The 19,670-nt window shown below is 42.5% G+C and overlaps 1 protein-coding gene across 1 annotated transcript in view; it reads right to left on the reverse strand.

Moving 5' to 3' along the window:
- celf4 (CUGBP, Elav-like family member 4) overlaps positions 1-14,966 on the reverse strand; it is a gene marked incomplete at its 5' end in the record, with an annotated part of 76,833 nt that extends 61,867 nt beyond the window's left edge. The window contains one exon of the mRNA XM_079266157.1: positions 14,690-14,966. Within this exon, the coding sequence (XP_079122283.1) occupies positions 14,690-14,966 (277 nt within the window). The remainder of the gene's footprint in view (positions 1-14,689) is intronic.
- Positions 14,967-19,670: the final 4,704 nt, after the last annotated feature.

The raw sequence follows: 19,670 nt of genomic DNA on the forward strand, positions 1-19,670 counted from the left end.
GCAATGCAATAAATTCCACTTCTGGAAATAAAGTGTATGCAGCTGTTGCACATAACTCTGACAGATTATTTTTTATATATGTTGAACACGTCTAACCATCTTAATGGTTAGACGTGCTCGATCAGGAAAAGATCCCGATCGAGCGACACTTGTATGTATTGAAATGTTTTGGATTCGTTAAAACTGCAGACTGGTCAAACTTAAATATCTCCCACTGAATCTAGCGTCAAAGTGAAAAACCCAGACAAGCCCTCGCACTTTTGGTTCAGCGAGGAGTCGTAATTCAATAAAGTGAGCAGCAGTCGCTCATATCCCCTTCACCTTTGCTGACCTTTCAGATCATTACTCACAATGGAAAAAAGGATGGAGGCTATTTCAAGGGACACGGCCAAGGTCTCCAGGCAGGCACACTCCAACTTTCTCCCCCCGTATCATCTTAAAATCTTTAATTGGCAGCTGTAAACCCTGATTAAATAGAAAAGCACTTTGAAGCCCACAATACGAGCTCGGTGAATGCTACTGTACTCTGAGTGATCAGAGAAAAAAAAACAAGAAAACCCCGTCAATTACTGTTCAGAGACCACATCAAGCATTTCTTTTTCATTCTGTAAAAAAAGGCCTTAAAAATTCAGGAGCTGTTTCATGGACTAATGAAGGCCGGTCTTGAGTATGATATCACTTCAGCAGAGTGAGGCAGAACTAAGGGGCAGTATTATGAAAGAGGAGGTGAATTCATTTATAATGGGATGTAATAGCAGTCTCAGTTCTATAGGCGACTTTATGCAGATCCCCAAGTCCTCTCTTCGGGTGAACAAGAAGAATCCGTAATATAGAAACCAAGCACGCCACTGAGAGAATTGGAGAACAAAAAAAAAGCAAAAGTTAATAACCATTATGAAGCATTGGAACTCAAAGGGACAGCACTATTGTACATCTGCACCATTTTCCCCCCAATTCTTAAAAGTGCAGGACTTAGTAATTTCGAACAATATCGGCTCCAGTTGTAACTTAATTGCTCTCTGGGTTGAGGGTATGAAGATCATCAAATAAAAGTTACACTGTGTCCTTGGCAGATACTGAGTTCTGATTGACTGTGAGGAGTCAAATACATTTTAATAACTGGGCATTTCCTGCGAAACTGCTATTTCATCATACCAAATGAATGTGCTCCGATGGTTGGAGTGTTACTTCTCAGCAACACACTGAACAAATTACAAAAATATGCGGGCGACTAGTGTAGAAAAAAAATCACGGCAATAAAAGCTTAGAAAATCCGTGAGATGAAAACTCAATAATTACATGCCACACTCCTGTATCTGCACACGGTGGTACATTGAGGAGGCTATAAAGAAGAAAAAAGAAAACAAGACCCAGAGAGTCGGATGTGGGCATCCTCCATATTAAAATGTATGCAGTGATCCAGAGATTACAGGTATTAATAGCAAATGCATGCAAACTAAAAATGTTGTCACACACTTTGATGCACTTTCACATTACAACCGTAGATAGACTTACAATTTATGTGACATAAAAAAGGATGAGAAAGAATTAGCACCTTCAATGGTTATCCGTGTGTGTGTGTGTGTTTGAGTGTGTGTGTGTGTGTGTGTGTGTTTGAGTGTGTGTGTGTGTGTGTGTTTGAGAATCCCTGAAGATAACAAGTCCCATCTCTTGCCCTGCTTCCAGAGTGTCCGTCTCTAAGCTGTGCTAATCGATTTGCGAAGGAGGAAAAAGGGCCGGCGTTTAATGTGTTGCATGTGAAGGATTTACTGGAGAGCAGAGCCACTGAATCAATGGTGTAGAAAATGCATCATTAGGACAGTGTCCCCCCCCCGCACCACCAGAACATTCCCTCACCCCCCCATGCCACTTGAGAGTCGGAACAGAAAACACACACACATTTATATCCACACTCAAACTGGGCTTACATGAGAAGCTTGAGCTCTTGTGCCACGAAGTAAAAGAATCGTCTTAAACAACACTCGCACTGAGTGAATCACATGTAACACAAATGCTTGAACACACACTTGATAAAAGCTCCCCTGATGGCAAAAAACACACACACTCACACCGGACGTCTGGAGCTGTCCCCACTATCCAGACGAATCATCTCACTCTCATCCTACCTTAGCCATTTTGTCTGGAAATGTTTTGAAGACCCAAATTTAGCTTTTCAATTATAAATTATTCAAAGTGCAGTGACTTCATAAGATCCCAAAAGTCTGCACTGTTACGTACCAGGTCGGGCGCTGTATTTAAATGTATAGACAGAATTACCAGTATGCTCAGATTGGATGATTCTGCGCCTCATGATAAATGTCCAGTGCCAATGTACCAACACAGGAAGTAGTGCACTCATAGGACGCCTGGCTTTCATGCACAAGACTGGAGTTCAGCTTTTGTCACAAACCTGCGAGTGTTTTGACTGGTTGTCTAACCTTAACCATGACTTATTCTGTATGCCATAACCATAACCTTCCTCAAGCTTAACCATATCGTAGTGTGCCCATTTTTCAAGAATTTGTTTTTGTTTATCTCGATGAACCAACTCCTAGAAGAGGATGGAAACGCACATTGATTTGCATTTTGTTTTGCGTTTTCTCTATAGATAGACGGACAGAGAGAGAGACAGAGACACAGAAAGACAGACAGACAGAGTGTATTGTGTCAACAGACAGACGAGCACCTGGAAAAGTCGATTGATCAAAAATCCGCCTACAGATGAATCATGTATCACTAAGAAGACAAAGTTCTTCAACTCTGTCATGGGAGCGGCCCCATGTCTTATCCCCCCGGTAAAACACTTACAGGACAAACACTCCTATTAATATTCCTCTGTGCACCTCTCTTCTTTCCACTCCCTGTCCTATTATCCTGCCTCGGCGGACATCCTGTCCTGTCCCGTCCGCCTTGCCAACCTGCAAGATGGAGATGAGAGGACGATCCAACGCAGAACGGGAACATGAATCATTACACTTCCTGTTGTTGCAGGCCGTCCGGGGAAGGAAGAGAGAGGACGCCCCCGGGGCTCCGATTGATTCCGGAGACTTAATTGGGTTTATTAGCCAAGATGTTGGGCCCCGCAAGGAGGGTCCCAGAGGCCGTCGAGTCCCCCCCACTCCCATTCCCACTCTTCTGAAGGAGAAAGCCTGCGTAATTGTTTTCCCTCCATCTTCTGTGTCATTGTCAGATGGGTCCTGCGGGATTATTAGCAACCCCAGGTCCCTCAATAATTCATCCAGAGCTATTTATACACAGATGGAGAGTCCTCTAAAGTCTCCCCCAGTGAGCTTATCTGACGCTTAGACAGACAGAGTGAGAGAGAGAGAGTGATGAGGAGAAACAGTGCTACAAAGGGAAAAGCAAGCGAGAGATAGAATGAGAGAAAATTGTGAGAGACGTACAAAGAGAGTAAGGAGGATGGAGAGAGGCGATCACAAAAAGAAATGCAAAGAATTGACGAATGGAAGGAAACAGTGTATACAACAGTGAGAGCGAGAGACAGCAGCGTTTTATACACAATGACAATGTTTCTGGTGTGCATTGAGTTTTCAAGGTGAAACTCTCTCTTCTGCTTTGCCAAAGTGAACAAAAGCACCGTCCCGGGAATAGCACACCCTCAACAACACACATTAATGGCTTTTAATCTTCCCCCCTTTTTCCTCCATTTAACACAATTAAGATGTTTGCAAAGCTAACATGGACCACTAGTCGCTACAGGAAGGACACGTGAAAGACTTCCAGGGATTTCAATATGCAAAGTAAACACAGTTATCCGTCCTTTCTAAACGTGTCAGTGCGTAAGACCAACAAAACAGCAGCCAGCCATTTCTTAAATCACCTAATAATTCAAACATGAACACATTAGCATATCAACATTAGCGCATTAAGTAGCTGCTAATCCCAAACAGATAGCGCTTGTGCGACAGGAGGCTGCGTGACTGCATGCTCTTAATGGCTTTGCAGGTACCCTGCATCTTTAAGCCTGCAAGTTGAGGAGACATTTTGTTGTCGTCGGGCTAATGAAGCTTTTGGCACACAACGTTGGTTTTCAAAGTCCCTTTGTTGGTGCTCCAGCCACAGATAATTATATATATTCATCCCCTTTGGCAGTCACTTTTATCCAGCTCATTTAGAAAGCTTGGCTTCCTCTTGGACAAATTGGGACATTGAAAGGCAGATTGAGTGATAGTTTTTACATTTTGCATCGAAGGCACATGAATCAGGGCAATGGGACAAGACTTGCTTAAACACCTTGTAAAAAGCTGGTAATTTGTCTGTTGCAAATAGTATCACAAAAGTTATGTCATTATCTAAAATACATTCTTTCTGCCTCCATAAATAGAAAATGTCTTGAACTGTAAATCCATAATTGACCATAACATGAGAACTGCTGATTCATTTACAGAATAAGTAATACATCACTCGCTAATGTTTTTTTAGATTTATTTTATTTACAGGCTTAATTGAGGCGCTGTTTTACAGCTCATTGTCTGGAATAAGTCAGTCTACTGAAGTGCGTTAGGGAGAGTCACCTGAACACAAAGTGATATTATTAAATTAGAGCTTTTAAATAATCAGAAACTTTGCTACACTATGCTGAACAGAAAATGTTAATGTCATGTTTGTCATGTTTGTCATGTTTCTCTCTTGATTGAATTTAATTAGTTTGATACAAATAATAACTTTCGTGTTTGCAGACTAAAACGTGTTTTACTTAAATTGAAACCACTTTTGATGAAAATATCTTTGGAACATGACATTGGAAACTAATTCTCCATTTTTATTTATGAAGTGGGCTTTTGTTAGCTTTGGGTACAGCCTATACCAAATGAATTGCTACTGCCCAGTGCGTCCTCATGGTATTGAAAAACGATCCATAGAGGAACGCATTGTTTTCTCTCTCTCTTACTCACTCTCACCCACACACACCCATACACACACACACACACACACACACACACACGCACACCACTGTTTCTCCGGGGGGAAAGCAAATCTTATCAACTAGCCAATGCTCACAAACTCATACACACGCCTGCGCACATGCACAGACGTCTCTGTCTCTATCTATAAACCCATGAAATCATTCCACACCAAGAGAGGCGGGTATGTATAGGTTTGGCCATGATTCCCAATCTCCTCTTCTGTGATTAAAGGACCAAACTAATGGGCTCTGTCTCGTTGGGAACCTGTGTGGGACTGGTAGAGACCTCAGAAGCCATTAAATTGCAAATCTGTAATAATTTGCTGAAGGCTTTCTGTCCAGATCATTCCCTGGGCTGATTTGTGCATTGCCACTCTGAATGGCCAGGCACAAACCCAGCTGAGCCCACCGGCTAGCCAGCCAAGTTAGTTTACTAGAAGGCACGCTCCGGATACACACAGGGCCATATTTACTTTACAAGAAACCCCTGTGCAAACGTGTGCTGCCATTTTTCATTAAATTTCTACCTGACATGACGGCAGCAGCTAATCATTCAAGCAATCATTAAAAGACATGAGCAGGTGCAGACAGTGGTTCGAGGTGTCTTTGATCAGCAGACTCAAAAAATAAAGAGAAAATAGTTTAAATCAAATATTTATTGAAAGGAATTCCATACCAAGTTAATGTGGCTGTCATAACACGATAGTAACATTTATTTGTATAATTGTTTCTTCAAACTAATGTTTCATATTTTAATAACAATTAAATTCATGAAAGGAAAGATTGCGTATGAAAATAAAATACAAAGCACTGCAATATGAATAAATGATAGGTACATCATTAGATAGGTGATGTTCAGGCTATAGCCATGAATTGCTTTCTGCTCTTTGTTTGACGTAAATATAATACGACTAAAATCAAACACTGTTAGTTTGCTACTGGCTGTTCAGAGAAAACCGTATTGATTTCTGTAGAATATGTACATTTGTCTCCTAGACATCATGTGTTAACAAAAGCTTTTTCACCTGCTTTTGAGGAAAACAACCGCCTCTGCAAAATGATCCTCACAAACTGCATGAACCTGCTTAAATCCACGTCATGTTTCCTCAATTATTTGCAAGAGCGTCCTTTAAAGACTGAACATAAGTCTTAAAGGAAGGACATATTTTCTCAATCAGCTTTTTTATGTGATAGATGGGGTCCAATATGAATGCTCAGTTCATGTTTGCATTTACTCAGATGTAAGTGTTTTCCTGACATTTTTATAACAAATTCAACAATATTTTAAGTAAAAATACAGTTTTATAAAAAGTGAAAAGACAATAAAAAAGGGTCTTATTTTATTTTTGTTACTTAGAGTGCTGGACATTACTTGAGAACAGCAACGGTTTGTCCAGACGTTGGGTCACCCAAAATGCAAAGAACCTCTTTGCTGCTGCATGTTAATGGCAGTGTGACTGAACTGATATGCAGCAAGGACCTGTAAATGCACACTCATCAATTTTTTGCCGATGCTAAGACACTAAAACTTAAACGCTATATTATACTGCACAGCCACATTAACATGTTGAAATACATGAAGAAAGTGCAGGAGCTAACATTCACAGGCAAAAAAGACACGACGTACAAATATACAGTAAAACCTGTCCAATTAACATGTTGTCAGAGACCCATTTAATATGGAGGGCACTTGCTTATTTACCCCCGAGGTGGCTGGAGCTGCAGGAGTCTAATTCTGCTCCCATCCCAGGAAGGTCATTCTCCCTTCTTGAGCCATGATGGCCACAGAGTCGTGCTTAAACCTGGCAAAACGCAGCCTATAAATTACAGCAGAGGACAGAGGGGTCAAAGCCTGGCATGGAACTGGGCCAGAAGCTATCAATCTGTCGAGGCCAGCGAGGGCGACATCTGTCTCTGGGACTCCCTCACTCTTTTTACTTCTCTCTCTCTCTCTGTCTGTCTTTTCTTCTCAGCCCCTTCCCTCTTCCTTTCATTCCCTTTGCTCACTCTGTGCATGTCATTTAACAATCTCTCTGTGACTCCATTTTTAGTCTGCACATCTCTTTACAATCTCTACTCTCATTCTTGTGTACTGCTCTGCCTCTTGATACTCTTTGTCTGTCTTTGTGTGCAACCCCCCCCCCCCGCACTAGAACTCTCTTCCATGGATCTCCCTCGCCTCTTTTCATGCATTCTCTTACATCATCCCTGTTTCAACATCTCTCTAATTCTCCTTCCCTCTCTCCCTCGCTCTCTCTCTCTCTCTTGAGCGCCTTGTCGTTTTACGCACTCTTGCACCATCTCCCTCTGCAGCGATATGTTTTGGTCGATCTGCTCTCCAACCGGCAGGATAGAGTAAAGCCTTGATATACTTTCCCTCAATGTGATGCCAATATGATTTGAATGGTAATATCTGACAGCAAAAGGCACTGATTTGCACTGTTTTTGGGGAATTAAGATAGAACAATTATCTAGAAACATCTAAAATATTTGAAAGCTGTTCAGTTGCCTTTTGTCATTCAAAACTCTGCAAAACTAAAGATAATTCAAAAAAATGAAATGGAGCAAAGCTTCTCTGACCTGAGTTGCTCACTTCAGATTTCCCTTGTGCATCTGAGAGGTAGTTTAAATGTAAGGATGCTGAATCTGGGAGTCAAAACTTGTCAAGCCTAATCAACAACAAAGATTTGTCTTTGGGCGATACTTCTGCTCGCTTCATCGGAACATTCTGCATTACATTTGCTACCCAAACCTTTCGAAAACTTCTGCATGACTTATTAATCCTCCTCCATTTTCAGAATCAAACTTGGTCTTGAATAATTGAGAGAGATCTTTGAAAAGCCCTAACCTCCATTCCCACCTTCTTTTTACAAGTCAACGTGGTGCATTTTTAATTGGGGAACATGAATGAGGCATGAAGGGAGATTGGAAGAAAGTGAATTGAATCAGGGACACTCAAACCTGCCAGTCGTCGCACAGCACAGGAGATTGTGTACACCCATACGGAGAAAGCGAAATATGTATGACAAGTCACACATGCTCAATGATCTTTGACGTGCTTTCTACGTGGGACAAATAATACATAGCTTGTGTCTTCCCTGATACGCCACTTCTAGTTATTTATAGTATTTGGTTGAGAACATCAATCCAACTTATATGAACCATAAATCTGAATGATTTGTTTGGTGTATGAGCTAAAATGGTAATTGAAAGTACATGTATCACTGGTTGGAGAAATTGCGACAGCTTATTACATTATGTATATGTGGAAGGTAATATTGATTTGTTTTTTCTGTGATATTAAAAAACAACTTGACCTTGAAAACAACGTTATAAATAGTATGAGGAGAAAAACAACAACATCTGATTATATAAGATATTAGGTATGTGGAGCACAATATGTAAAACAAATGAATGCTTGCTGGATATGCATTAATGGGCCACTGCCACAGTTAGCTGTGATACACTTTGGTTCTATTCTTCATAATGCTGCTTTGTCATGCTGCTATGTCCTCGTGGACAGCCTCTGCAGAAGGGAGAGCTGCAGCTGGGACCCATTTTCATGAGCGCACTGAGGGGTTGAGTTGGGTTTGGGCCTTAAATATGAATATTAGAATTAAACATTAAAAGTTAATATGATGGTACATGCAGTAATATACTCTGCAGTTTAATAGCACACACACACACACACATATAAATCCATATGCACATAAAGGGATGAGCACACAACAAATATACAGAGAAAATGTATACACCCCTGTATAACACATACGTATGTACTGTACACAAACAGATAGTTGGCACGGATATTATAATATGTCCTATCATAATGCCTCCTGACTGTGCAAAGCTCGATAAAAGGAGCATGCAGCTCTAATCCAAAAGGCAAAAAAAACACTGAACAACAACATACAGAGCATGGTGCCCGCGTAATGGCATGGCACAGATAAGAATGCCAGAAATGGAACCGTTGAAAAAGAGACAGAAATCACACGTGGAAACCAACGCAGGTCATTCTATGCATGGGAACCTATACATGTTTATATTTATCATTATATTGTATTCATATCATTCTTAAAGCTAAATCTAAACTACAATGAATATTTAAACCTTGTAAAAAAAAATTACATGAAGCTAAATGAAAAAAAGTGCAGGGCACTTCCCCACAGGACACTCTTTTATTAGCAATGATATCAGCAGAACAAAAGCAAATCTCAAAAACAACGTGTAAGACTTTCCAATATTTCAATAGTATTGCATTCCTCATCTCCTGAACCGGCCACCGGTATCTGCAGGGGGGCTTGGAAGTGGTATTAAGCGTCCCTAAAAGATTGAAAAGGCCTAAAGCGTCAATGTTTAAAACAATTGAGCAACAAGCACAACAACACTTAGATGATGCAAGAGCCTTGAAAACAGAACATATTTACCTCTCTAAGGAGCGTTTGTCAAAAAAGGATTTTTTGTTTTTCATCCTTTGGAAGAATGGTACACGCGGGCATTGAACTTGGCAACAGGAAAGCGAGAGCAAGAAGAAGGAAGGTGCAAGTTGTTTAGCCTCTCTTTATGGAAAACAAAAGTTCATGAAACATTTTAAGGTAGACTCTATTTTATCCGAGCTGTGGGCGACGAGATTAATGGTGTCAAAACACAAGAAAGCTTTGAAAGACATTGTTGGAAATATTATGGCTCATTTCCAAAATGATGGAAATAAAACACCACACCCCTGGAGTGATTGTTACGCCAGAAAACTGACTTGGAAATAGCTAGTAAAAATGTCTGTCTGTCTGTAAAAATTGTTGAGATCAGTAGCCTCTCTGATCTGCAGCGATGGCTACACATCTTCAGTGTTGTGCCTCTCCCCAGGTCAGCAGTGTCCACAGTGAGCCATGACTTTGCCATGTGGGACCATTACACACACTAGCACCCTGATTTCCGCTGGCTAGACAATTTTTACTGCGTGACTCTTGTAGACGTGCATGTGCATCAACCGAAAAGTTTTCTGTGAAACAAGTTAAGTCTCTATAAATGACCCTTTAAACCCTCAACGTTGTTTCTGGTAGATATGTTTAACTTTGTGCTGAATGTATGCCTTTGGACGGGAAATGAGAAGAACATGTGGGTACACCATCCCTTTACATTATCGCTCTCTTTCTCGATGTAAAGGTCAGTGGTTTTAATGAGAGGGCCGCTGAGGTCAGAGTAGCCAGAGGGCCCCTCCTCCTGACAGGGCTCATGACTCCAACCCTGCTCTTAGCATGCTAATCCTCGCAGGAGCTCTATGAGCACTCCCTCCTTTGGCTTGGTGCGGTCATCTCTCACTGTGACTAACTGGCTCCCTGCTCGGCCATCAGCCGGCCCACATTTGACAGTCCCCTCCAATAATAATGGACAACAGAGGCAGTGCTGCCTTGACAACGGCCCTCCTGACAAATTAGGCTCACTGTGCTCTGGCTCCGCCTCTTGTTTCCCTCTTGTTGCTTGGCAGTTCTGGGCTGTGCCAGGACAGGGGTGTTGGTGGCAGTACCGTGTGGCGCTGGTGGTCGGGTGCACTTTAATGAGAAGCGACCTCCTCTGTGACACATGTTGCCTTTCTCCATGACAAAAAAAGTCAAAAGCCATTGGGATGCGTCTTCATAGAAACGGGCACGATGTGGGGCCTGAGTGCGCATTCTGAGCTGAGTGGAGGATTCTGGGCCAGGGAGGAAAGGAGGAGCACATTAACACACACACACACACACCAATCCCAAACCAAATGCGAGGGGAGGAGAGAGAGGGATCCCACAGAGAGAGGATGATGCAACGAGAGTGAAATCTTTCGGCCGGAACGCATGCTGCATTAACGCAGGCCTGCAGGACGAAAAAACACACCCGCACTTTCTCCCTTTGTTCAAAGCTAAATTTGGTTTTATCCTCCTTTTCTTTTGCACGCGGTACTCTAATGGCAACCTGTAACACCTAATTGCCTGCAATAAAACACAGCATGAGACTTTCATGTTTTTGGCATCGTGACTTCCTGGCCTCACGGAACACGATGAGCCCAATGATCTGCTCTGAGCCTGCTCCCTTGACACATTCACTTAAAAGGGTTGAAATATCAATACTGTAGACGTTCAGAGGGAACCATAACTCCCTTTATGACCTGCGTAGATTATAGCCCCCATCTGTAGCATAAGCCACGGACAGTATGGATAAATTTCAACAAGATCATCACCCTGTATCTCCACTTGCTTGATTTCAAACATTGTAAACCATTTTCTCAGGTATTGAGATGAAATGACAAAAAAGCTGAACAGCAAAGATATTATCATTAATCACCAACATTATTTTATTACAGGGAGCTAGTAGTATCTTCTCTTGAAAGTAGATGATTTGCACTAAAGACCTGTGACATTTACATCACTTGCCAGGTCAAAATGGACTATTTGGCCCATATATTAATGAGGTTTCAACACCTGCTTTGACTTTGAGCAACTCCTTGGCTTTGCAACCACTTTAACTGTCTGAGCCTATGGCGAGAGCTGTTGCTAATGTATTTAGTTTGGCCAAGGACAAATATATTACTCACATTAAATGACCACTAAATGGAACAACAGCAGTTAAACAAATTTGGTGACAGTTGCATTTGCATTTGCTTGGGAAAACGAAGATGTAGACAATAAAGGTTTGGCCTGGAACACAATACCGCCTGAAGATGTGACAGCCGTAAACAACAGATAACAACCTTCAGTTGTTTAATGTCGTTCCCGTATCCACGCGGCTCAATTGCCCTGGTGATTATTACATGAAATCAGGCTGATGAATCGTATAGCAATCATATCTACACCTTCTCTTCCCGAATAGACCCCCACCTCACGTGCTGCAATGCCAGAGAGAAGAGAAAGAGAAAAGGGCTGGCTCTTTGTGCTAGCCGTGCCTCTCAGCCCCGTTGTGCATGGTAGCAGCAGCAGCCGGTGACCATTATAAATGGCCTCTATTAGCATGGCTCGGTCGCAGAGGGGAGAGAAATAAAATCATTGGGAGAATGTAGGCCTGCGCTGGTGTCCCTGCGCCCGCTCCCAGCCTCTGCAGACGCCCGTCCCATGCTCCCCTCCTCCTCGCTCCCTCCACCCCTCCATTCCAAGGGGACAGAATCCTAAAGACTAGATTACTAGTGATACATGGAGTCATTATGGGGAGGGTTATGGCAATAGTATCACAGGCACGGGCTGACAATGGCTCTAATAGGGGTCTCTTTCTTCGGAGCTTTACCATAGCAATGGCTGTTTCTTTAGGCTTGTTGATGTACAGGAGAACAGAAGGAGCTTTTATTACCTGCCGTAGCAGAAAAAGCTCTGTATTATCTGGCTGAAGACCATGCTTAGTTCTTTGTAAAAGTGCCATGTCACTTTGGGTAAAGTTAAATGAACGCAACACATCCCCAGATGAGGCATTACATTGTTAGCGGTGACAGTTACTGTACAAAGTACCATTGGGAGAGAAAAAAACGGGTAGAACAAAATTGTAAAAGAAATGGCGATTGATCATCTACAATCTTTGTATTACCATAGCCATTATCCAGCATGTCCTGTCACTGAACAGGCAACATGTCCGTGTAAGCACAAAAAGAGAAGACAAAGGGCAAGGAGGGAAAGCGAGGAATGATGGGTATCAGGCAGAGTTAATGAAGAGCAGAAAAGATGGAAGGGAAGAGGAGTTTTCTCGTGGGCCGCTCTAGAGACTTCACTCTACTGGAGCGTTTCACACCTTAAAGGTTCATGCCCTCGATTTGACTCTTTCTATTCTATCGCAGTACTTTGAAAAATGCATATACTGCATGAAGAAGCTGGGAGGAGAGGGAGAAGTAGTGTAACATGTATGTACACATGTCAATTCATACATTTGTGCAAAATGGACAAAGACATTTTAACCGCCAAAATGGCACTCTCAAATTAAAGGTCATTCAGCTGCTTATAATATATTTTTACAAGGCACAGAAAAACAGATACTGCATGCATTATTTATCTTCAGAGTATTTGTATATTTGCTTATCAGTGTATTTACTCTTGTCTCAAAATCTAGCTGTGATATCATACTATACCTGATTCATGTTATGCTGTGAAGTCTTCAATAAAACCAGTATGACGGCAGTGCACACAGTCAGTCACTTTGCCTGCTATTTGTGGGACGTGCTGTCTTTTACTGCTAATTTGGGAATCTTCTTTGGAAACCTCGGGAGGGGTGTTGAAGGGAATGCGGCCTTCAAGCAGGTTACAGTGAGCCAGTGAGCTGGTGAGCCAGGGAGTAGCTAGTGCCTCCAGCTAGTTAAAATATGAGCTCAGCGGGGGCTCGCTAATGAAAGCGGGGGCCCAGCCCGGGAAGCAGGGCCGTATATCGTGGTGAGGAGACAGTTTTTAGAATCAGCTGGCGAGCCGTGCCTTTAGTTCTAGGGCCACTGGTGATTAACTGTCCAACAGGGAGTCACTACTACAGCTGGGCTATTAATAAAAGATAACCCCCCCTCTCTGCTCTTCTCCACCTCTTTGGTTCCCCCCATACCTGCAGACAGTCTGCCCTCTGGAATTGTTTGTATATGATAATCATTTCCTGACACATGATGCATGTCATATATCGTTTACATGGGGCAGAGGGTGCTTTAAGGGGGCTTTAAGGGGGGAGCAAGTGGGACTCCCAAAAAGTGATAGGTCATTTTTAATTTACTTTGCTCAGATGTCCTGCAGGAATCAGATCAATTCGTGACCTCTCGTTAGATGGTGATTTGCAGAGAATGACCCTTCCCTTGAGAGAAGAAAATAAAAAGCACCATGTTGCACCAGAAATACATGGCTGGCCATTAATATAACACCACAGGGCCATGTAGGATTTGTTATACCAAAAGTTTATGATAATTTATAACCCTGACAAATGAATCCTCCCAGTGTGAAACTAGAAACAGTTGAAAAAATAGACCTAAGTAATGAGCAGTGCTGGCTCAGAACATATAAAAATCAATTAAAATGTATGTCTGTGCAATTTACATTCATACTTCGTGGTTTAGATTTTACAATAAACTCCCCCCCCCCCCCCAAAAAAGGCAATACAAAAATACAATAGTCATAGGCCTACTCCTCTTGTGTTTCACATGTGCGTGCACGCGCAACCGCCCCCTCACTACCAACCCTCCAACACACACACACACACACACACACACTCACACCCCACACACACACCCCACACACACGCCTACACGCACACACGCACACAGCGAGAGAGTTACGGGCAACAGAGTGTACGCTGCTGCGGGCAATCAAACACAGCCTCCCCGCGATTGCAACGTGAACACGTGAGGTTAATAGCCTGGATTTAGCGCTGTAGTGAATGGAAGCACGTTTACAACCGCCGGACTAGATGTGTGAATACACCCGTGCACACTGCCCACATAGGAACATTGCTCCTCCTAATATCACCCTACATAAATTCATGCCGTCGTGACTCCCGATTCGTGACACTCTCATGCTTTGATATCATATGACACGATCTCAGGTTTGCCCAATAAGACAAAAAAAAAATGATGTACTGAATTGGAGAACCAATGAAAAGGAATAAATGCCACAAATCCCGATAACAAAATGTATAAAGTCATTCTTCAGTGGTACAGAAAATTGCACAATTTGTTCTACCCAACAAATCCTGCAGGATTTAGGATCCTTACTCTCCCCAATGTGCGACAGATTTTTACAAACAAGTGGAACCACAGTTGTCAGAAGGAATAAGGGTTTAACCCACCTTTGTGCATGCCCGTGAAGCGGTCCTTCAGCACAGTGAGCTCGTAGATCTTGCCGAACTCCTCGAAGAGGGGCCGGAGGTCTTTCTCGTCCAGGTTGCGGGGGATCTGACCGATGAAGAGTTTGATGGCATCGTGGTCTTTCATGGGGATGGTGGCCAGACAGCCCACCGGGCTGTGGCTGTGGCTTAATCCGTTCACGAGCCCGTTCGTGCTGGCGGAGACCACACCGACACCGTGCATCGTGCCGTCCATCTGCCCGTTGGTTAAAGTTGCCATCTTCGGACCGGCCAGTGAGTTGGGAGGGGTACACACAGCAGCAGATGGTGATGGTGGAGAATCGTTTTACGTTGAAAAAAAAGAAGCTGTTGGAAGTCTTGGTCAAAATTTGGTTCCGAGACCGAGCCGTGCCAGAGCCGATTCCACTCTCGTCCTATCAAAGCCAATATTTACACTGATGTGAAAACACATGTAGCATTTGGCGAAGACGCATATCAAAAGCGCGCAATGCCGCTGGTCCCGGTGGAGGCTTTGATTCCTTATATTTATGTCCTACCCAATAACTCGTTCATTGATTTCATAAAAGAGAGACAGAGAGAAGGAGAAAGGGGAGGGAGAGTGAGAGAGAGAGAGAGTGAGAGAGAGAGAGACCAAGAGCGTTCACTGTCTATTTACACCCACGTTCCCTCGTCCCAGCTTCTTGGCACCCTTTTATTTTTTTGCATTGAGGAGTCGGTATGGGTGTCTTCTCGGTTTAAACGGACAGGACCGGTTCAATCTCTGCCAGAACAGTGGGGAGGTTTGAATAAAGGGAGACGCTATAATCTCGGCATATGTCAAACCTAGCGGTGTCTGTCCCCCCTTTTCTTATGCGAAGTCCAAGTGGTACATTCCACCAAAGAGCGAGGGTCTATAAATAGAGAAATATAGAGAATACGGTCCTTTGTGCTCCTACTCAGAGCAAATAACTACACATTCACGAGCTCATGATAATGCATTACTTCGTGACTGGCATGCACACTATTCTTAATAATTACAAAAAGATGTACAGCTTTTCAACAATTTACTCCTGACAAGTTTCGAGTCATTCAAAATAAACACTGGCTGCAGATGATATGTGAGATGGTGGCTGTTGTTTTTACGAGGTTGCATTTTGTGCTTAAATCACACTTCGCATCGTCTTTAGAGCCTCCCTCGTCCTCGAAGGCAGCAGCAGTGAATCGCTGCATCCTCTCTTCGCTCCTGGACGGTGGACAGCTCCGTGGTGCTGAAATGTAGTCCGACAGGCGAAACTAAAACACCGATGCAGGATTCGTCAGACGGTTCCGACCGCTCGTTATTGTTGAGGGGAAACGCGTGTTTTGCACCGGTGAGACAACGTATTATTAGCTTCCTCTAGCCATTTACAAAGTCATGTGGATTAGATGATTTGATTTCCATAAAGGGGAAGTCTGTGAGCACCGCCGAGTGGCGTAGAGAGGGGGCACATCGAAGGAGAAAGAAAAGTCAAACAAGAGTGGGACAAACTGACAAGAGGTGCAGAAATTCGCATTCAGCGATGTCGGCAACTCTTTAGGTTGCTTTAGATGACGAGCATATACTCACAAAGACAGAAGAAAAAAAAAGTCGCAATATCACAATTGACACTGCAAATGCACAGAACAGACCCATGAAAATATATTTCTCAGTAAAGAAAAAAAAGGTTGATTGATCATTTGGAAGAACATCCAATATTCGTCCAGCTTCGTCATGCAATTCATTTTAAGCTTACCCCAGGCCTTTAGGCGTCAGCCAAACCGTTTTTAATCAAATTGAAAGTGGCCAGTCTGATTAACAGTCCCTGATTTATGAAAATCTCAGTATGAGTGAGTTAAAGTCAGAGTGGAAGTTCGAAAATACTTATACATAAATTAAACGCATATTTACGTCTGTCATGGAAATTGACTGAGCATTCTTGATTCAATTGGAAAAATGAGAAGAGAACTAAATCCTGCTCACTTAGGTTAACCATATACAAATGTAAGCATCATGCTCCAGGACAGAATGATCTTTATTATCCGAAACTGAACACCATGTTCTCTCATATAACAGCAGTCTGTTTTGCCCCTCAACAGCTCTGAATTGTGTGACCTGAAGAGGGTGCAAATATAGTTACAGTAGGGTTCAATTTATAAAGACTTGAATATTAGATAAGATATTTCAAATCCAATCTCAGCACTCATGACGTCTCAGTTAAGATCAATGGCTATTTTGCTTCATTCCATTAGGAGTCAGTTCATTGTGTTGATCTCTACTTCCAAAGGACAACTACAATACTTGAGGTCATGGCATTTTGTAAATGATAAGAGTGTTGATATTCCTATTGAAATCCAGTCTGAGGAATGCCATTCAACTGTCAGCAAAGTATCAGATATGGAAAATGAATCAGTGACAGCAGAGTTATGATAACCTCGGCAATTGTGTATCAAGCTGGGTGGTCTTTTTAAATTGTATGAAAAAGAAATATTGCACTTTCTCACCACTCACCACTATAATTTTACAGAAAGATAAGCAAATGAATACCCACATGTATCAAATAAAGACCCACGTACATTTTGATCCGAACTATATGGAATAGAGGGACTGCACTTTATAGACACACAAACACACACACATACATATACTAATGTGTATGACCATGCACTTCTATATTTAGCTAAAAGTGGTTGCCTGTATAATAATATGTTGTATTCACATTAGACAAAAGTGTCGGGTATACAGCCCACAAGGCATTGAACAATCATCCAATGATGGGAAATATCAACTAGTTGTGTACTCCTGTTATGCTTCAGTGTCTTCAGTCAAACCACGCAGCCTAAAGGCCTCATAGCAGCCTTTTCCAAGGCTCATAATGTTGACCTATTTGTTTTCATTTTTGGCTATGAGGCATGCCCCCCCCCCCCCTTAGACATTAGCCAACCATTAAATAACAAAAGCGACACACTCTGCGCCTCTCTCACCTCTTTCTGCTATTCCGCCAGCTAAATGGCCCGGTAATGTCATCCCGTTCTCACGGCATGACCGGGCCCCAGCGGGGCAGGAGGGGGGGAGGGGGGACTTGGCTTTCTTTGGCATGACACCGTGCTCTGCTCTCCAAGCTTTCCCTCGGGGCCACACTCCATTCACCACAGCAGCCTTGCCTGCGCTCACGCCTGACTTACCTCCAGCAATATTTTTTAATACAAGGGTGAAATGGGAGGGCACAAACATTGTAATTATGTTCAACGGGTACTGCCGTGATGCTTATGTAAGGTATGGCGCCACGATGGGTCCCTCACGGTCTGTCTCGTCACACAACCTACCTGTGAGCCTCTATGAAATGCTTTCAGCTTCGCCTGGAGTGAAATGGCTTTGACTGAGCCCATCGGACTGATAATAACAACACACAATTAACGAGTAAGATGTGTTACAGTGTGTCTTTTCGCTCCCAAAATGGTACTTATTTTAATACGTTTGGGTAAACTCAAATACCACGTGTAGCTTTGTGCCTGCTGCACAAGCGTGCTGAGAGAAATCCAAAGCACCCGGTCTGTCAAACTATTTTTATTTGTATTCTCTGTTATACCCACTCTGTACATTCCACCCCACAAAAAAAATCAGATTTTGATTCCCAAAGCTCCTTAGTGAAATAAGTCAAAGCCTGGAAAGACTGCAGTTGTGAAACAGGACCAACAAATAGATTTGAATCAGAGCAAGACCAACAGCGATAGCCTCTGTCCATGGTGCTGAAAGAAACCAACCATTTTAACCAAATGTATGCCTCTGTCCATGGTGCTGAAACTAACAACGCTACCAAACATATGCCTTTGTCCATGGTGCTGAAACTAACCAAGCAATGCCACCAAACATATGCCTTTGTCCATGGTGCTGAAACTAACAACGCTACCAAACATATGCCTTTGTCCATGGTGCTGAAACTAACCAAGCAATGCCACCAAACATATGACGTTGTCCATGGTGCTGAATTTAACGTATACTGAACAGTACTGCTCTTAGGAAAAATGTGCAGTAAATTCTCAATAATACTTAATAAAAGGACTAAGGCCTGTAAGAAGTCATCAGTATGGACAAGTTGTAGACAACCTCATGTGGACCCCCTATTTTTCTGAAAATATTACTGTGAGCTCATCAAAAACAGGTCACTTCATTCCTCCCTCCTCCAAATGAACGTTTGCAATCATACAACAGAAGAGGCCTATTTTGCCCTTGGAATATTGCTCCCTTGCCCGTCATGGCTTCAATTTTCAGTTTCGGCACTGTAAACGGTTGCAGCAAGGCAAATAAATGAAAAGGGAAATGAAATTCTGGGTAGCCAAGTTACACAAATAGATTGATAATCTGTAAGGGGCCCTATAAAAAGCTCTGGCGTTTTCAATATTACCTATTCTGCATAGTAATGTCTTTTCTCACCTCTCCTTCATATGGGACAAAGTTTTAAATCTCCTGTAGCCTTGGGACACCCAGGCTGTATATCACCTCCCAGTAATTTAGGAAGGAGAGCGAAAAGGAATGAGGAAACAGCATGTGCATGACTAAATGCTCAGAAAGTTTAGAGGGATGAGGAGGGCAAGAAGGTCCCCTTTAACTCGATTAGTACCAATGTGTTGGAGATTGGAAAGGATGTGCAAAGAAAAAAAATACCCCAGTACTTTTAAATGTGTGTATCCCGTCTTATAAAAAGTACACAGTGTTCTTGGCATAAACTGTGTCTGTGTGGCATGATGATTTTACTTATATGTCACATCTGGAATTATCATATTCATTATAGACTCCAATCTAGTGAACATATAAAAGTATTAGTTTGTGAATGCATTAATAAGGAAGGACATACAAATGTGAAGAAACCCATAGAAACGCAGCTGGTAATTGGGAGACGGAATATTTCTTCATTTCCTGAGGCAAAATTAAATTTATTGGGTCATGTGTGGAATGAACAGTCTTACG

Source organism: Melanostigma gelatinosum, assembly GCF_949748355.1.
Source record: "Melanostigma gelatinosum genome assembly, chromosome: 3".
NCBI classification, from domain to species: Eukaryota; Metazoa; Chordata; class Actinopteri; order Perciformes; family Zoarcidae; genus Melanostigma; species Melanostigma gelatinosum.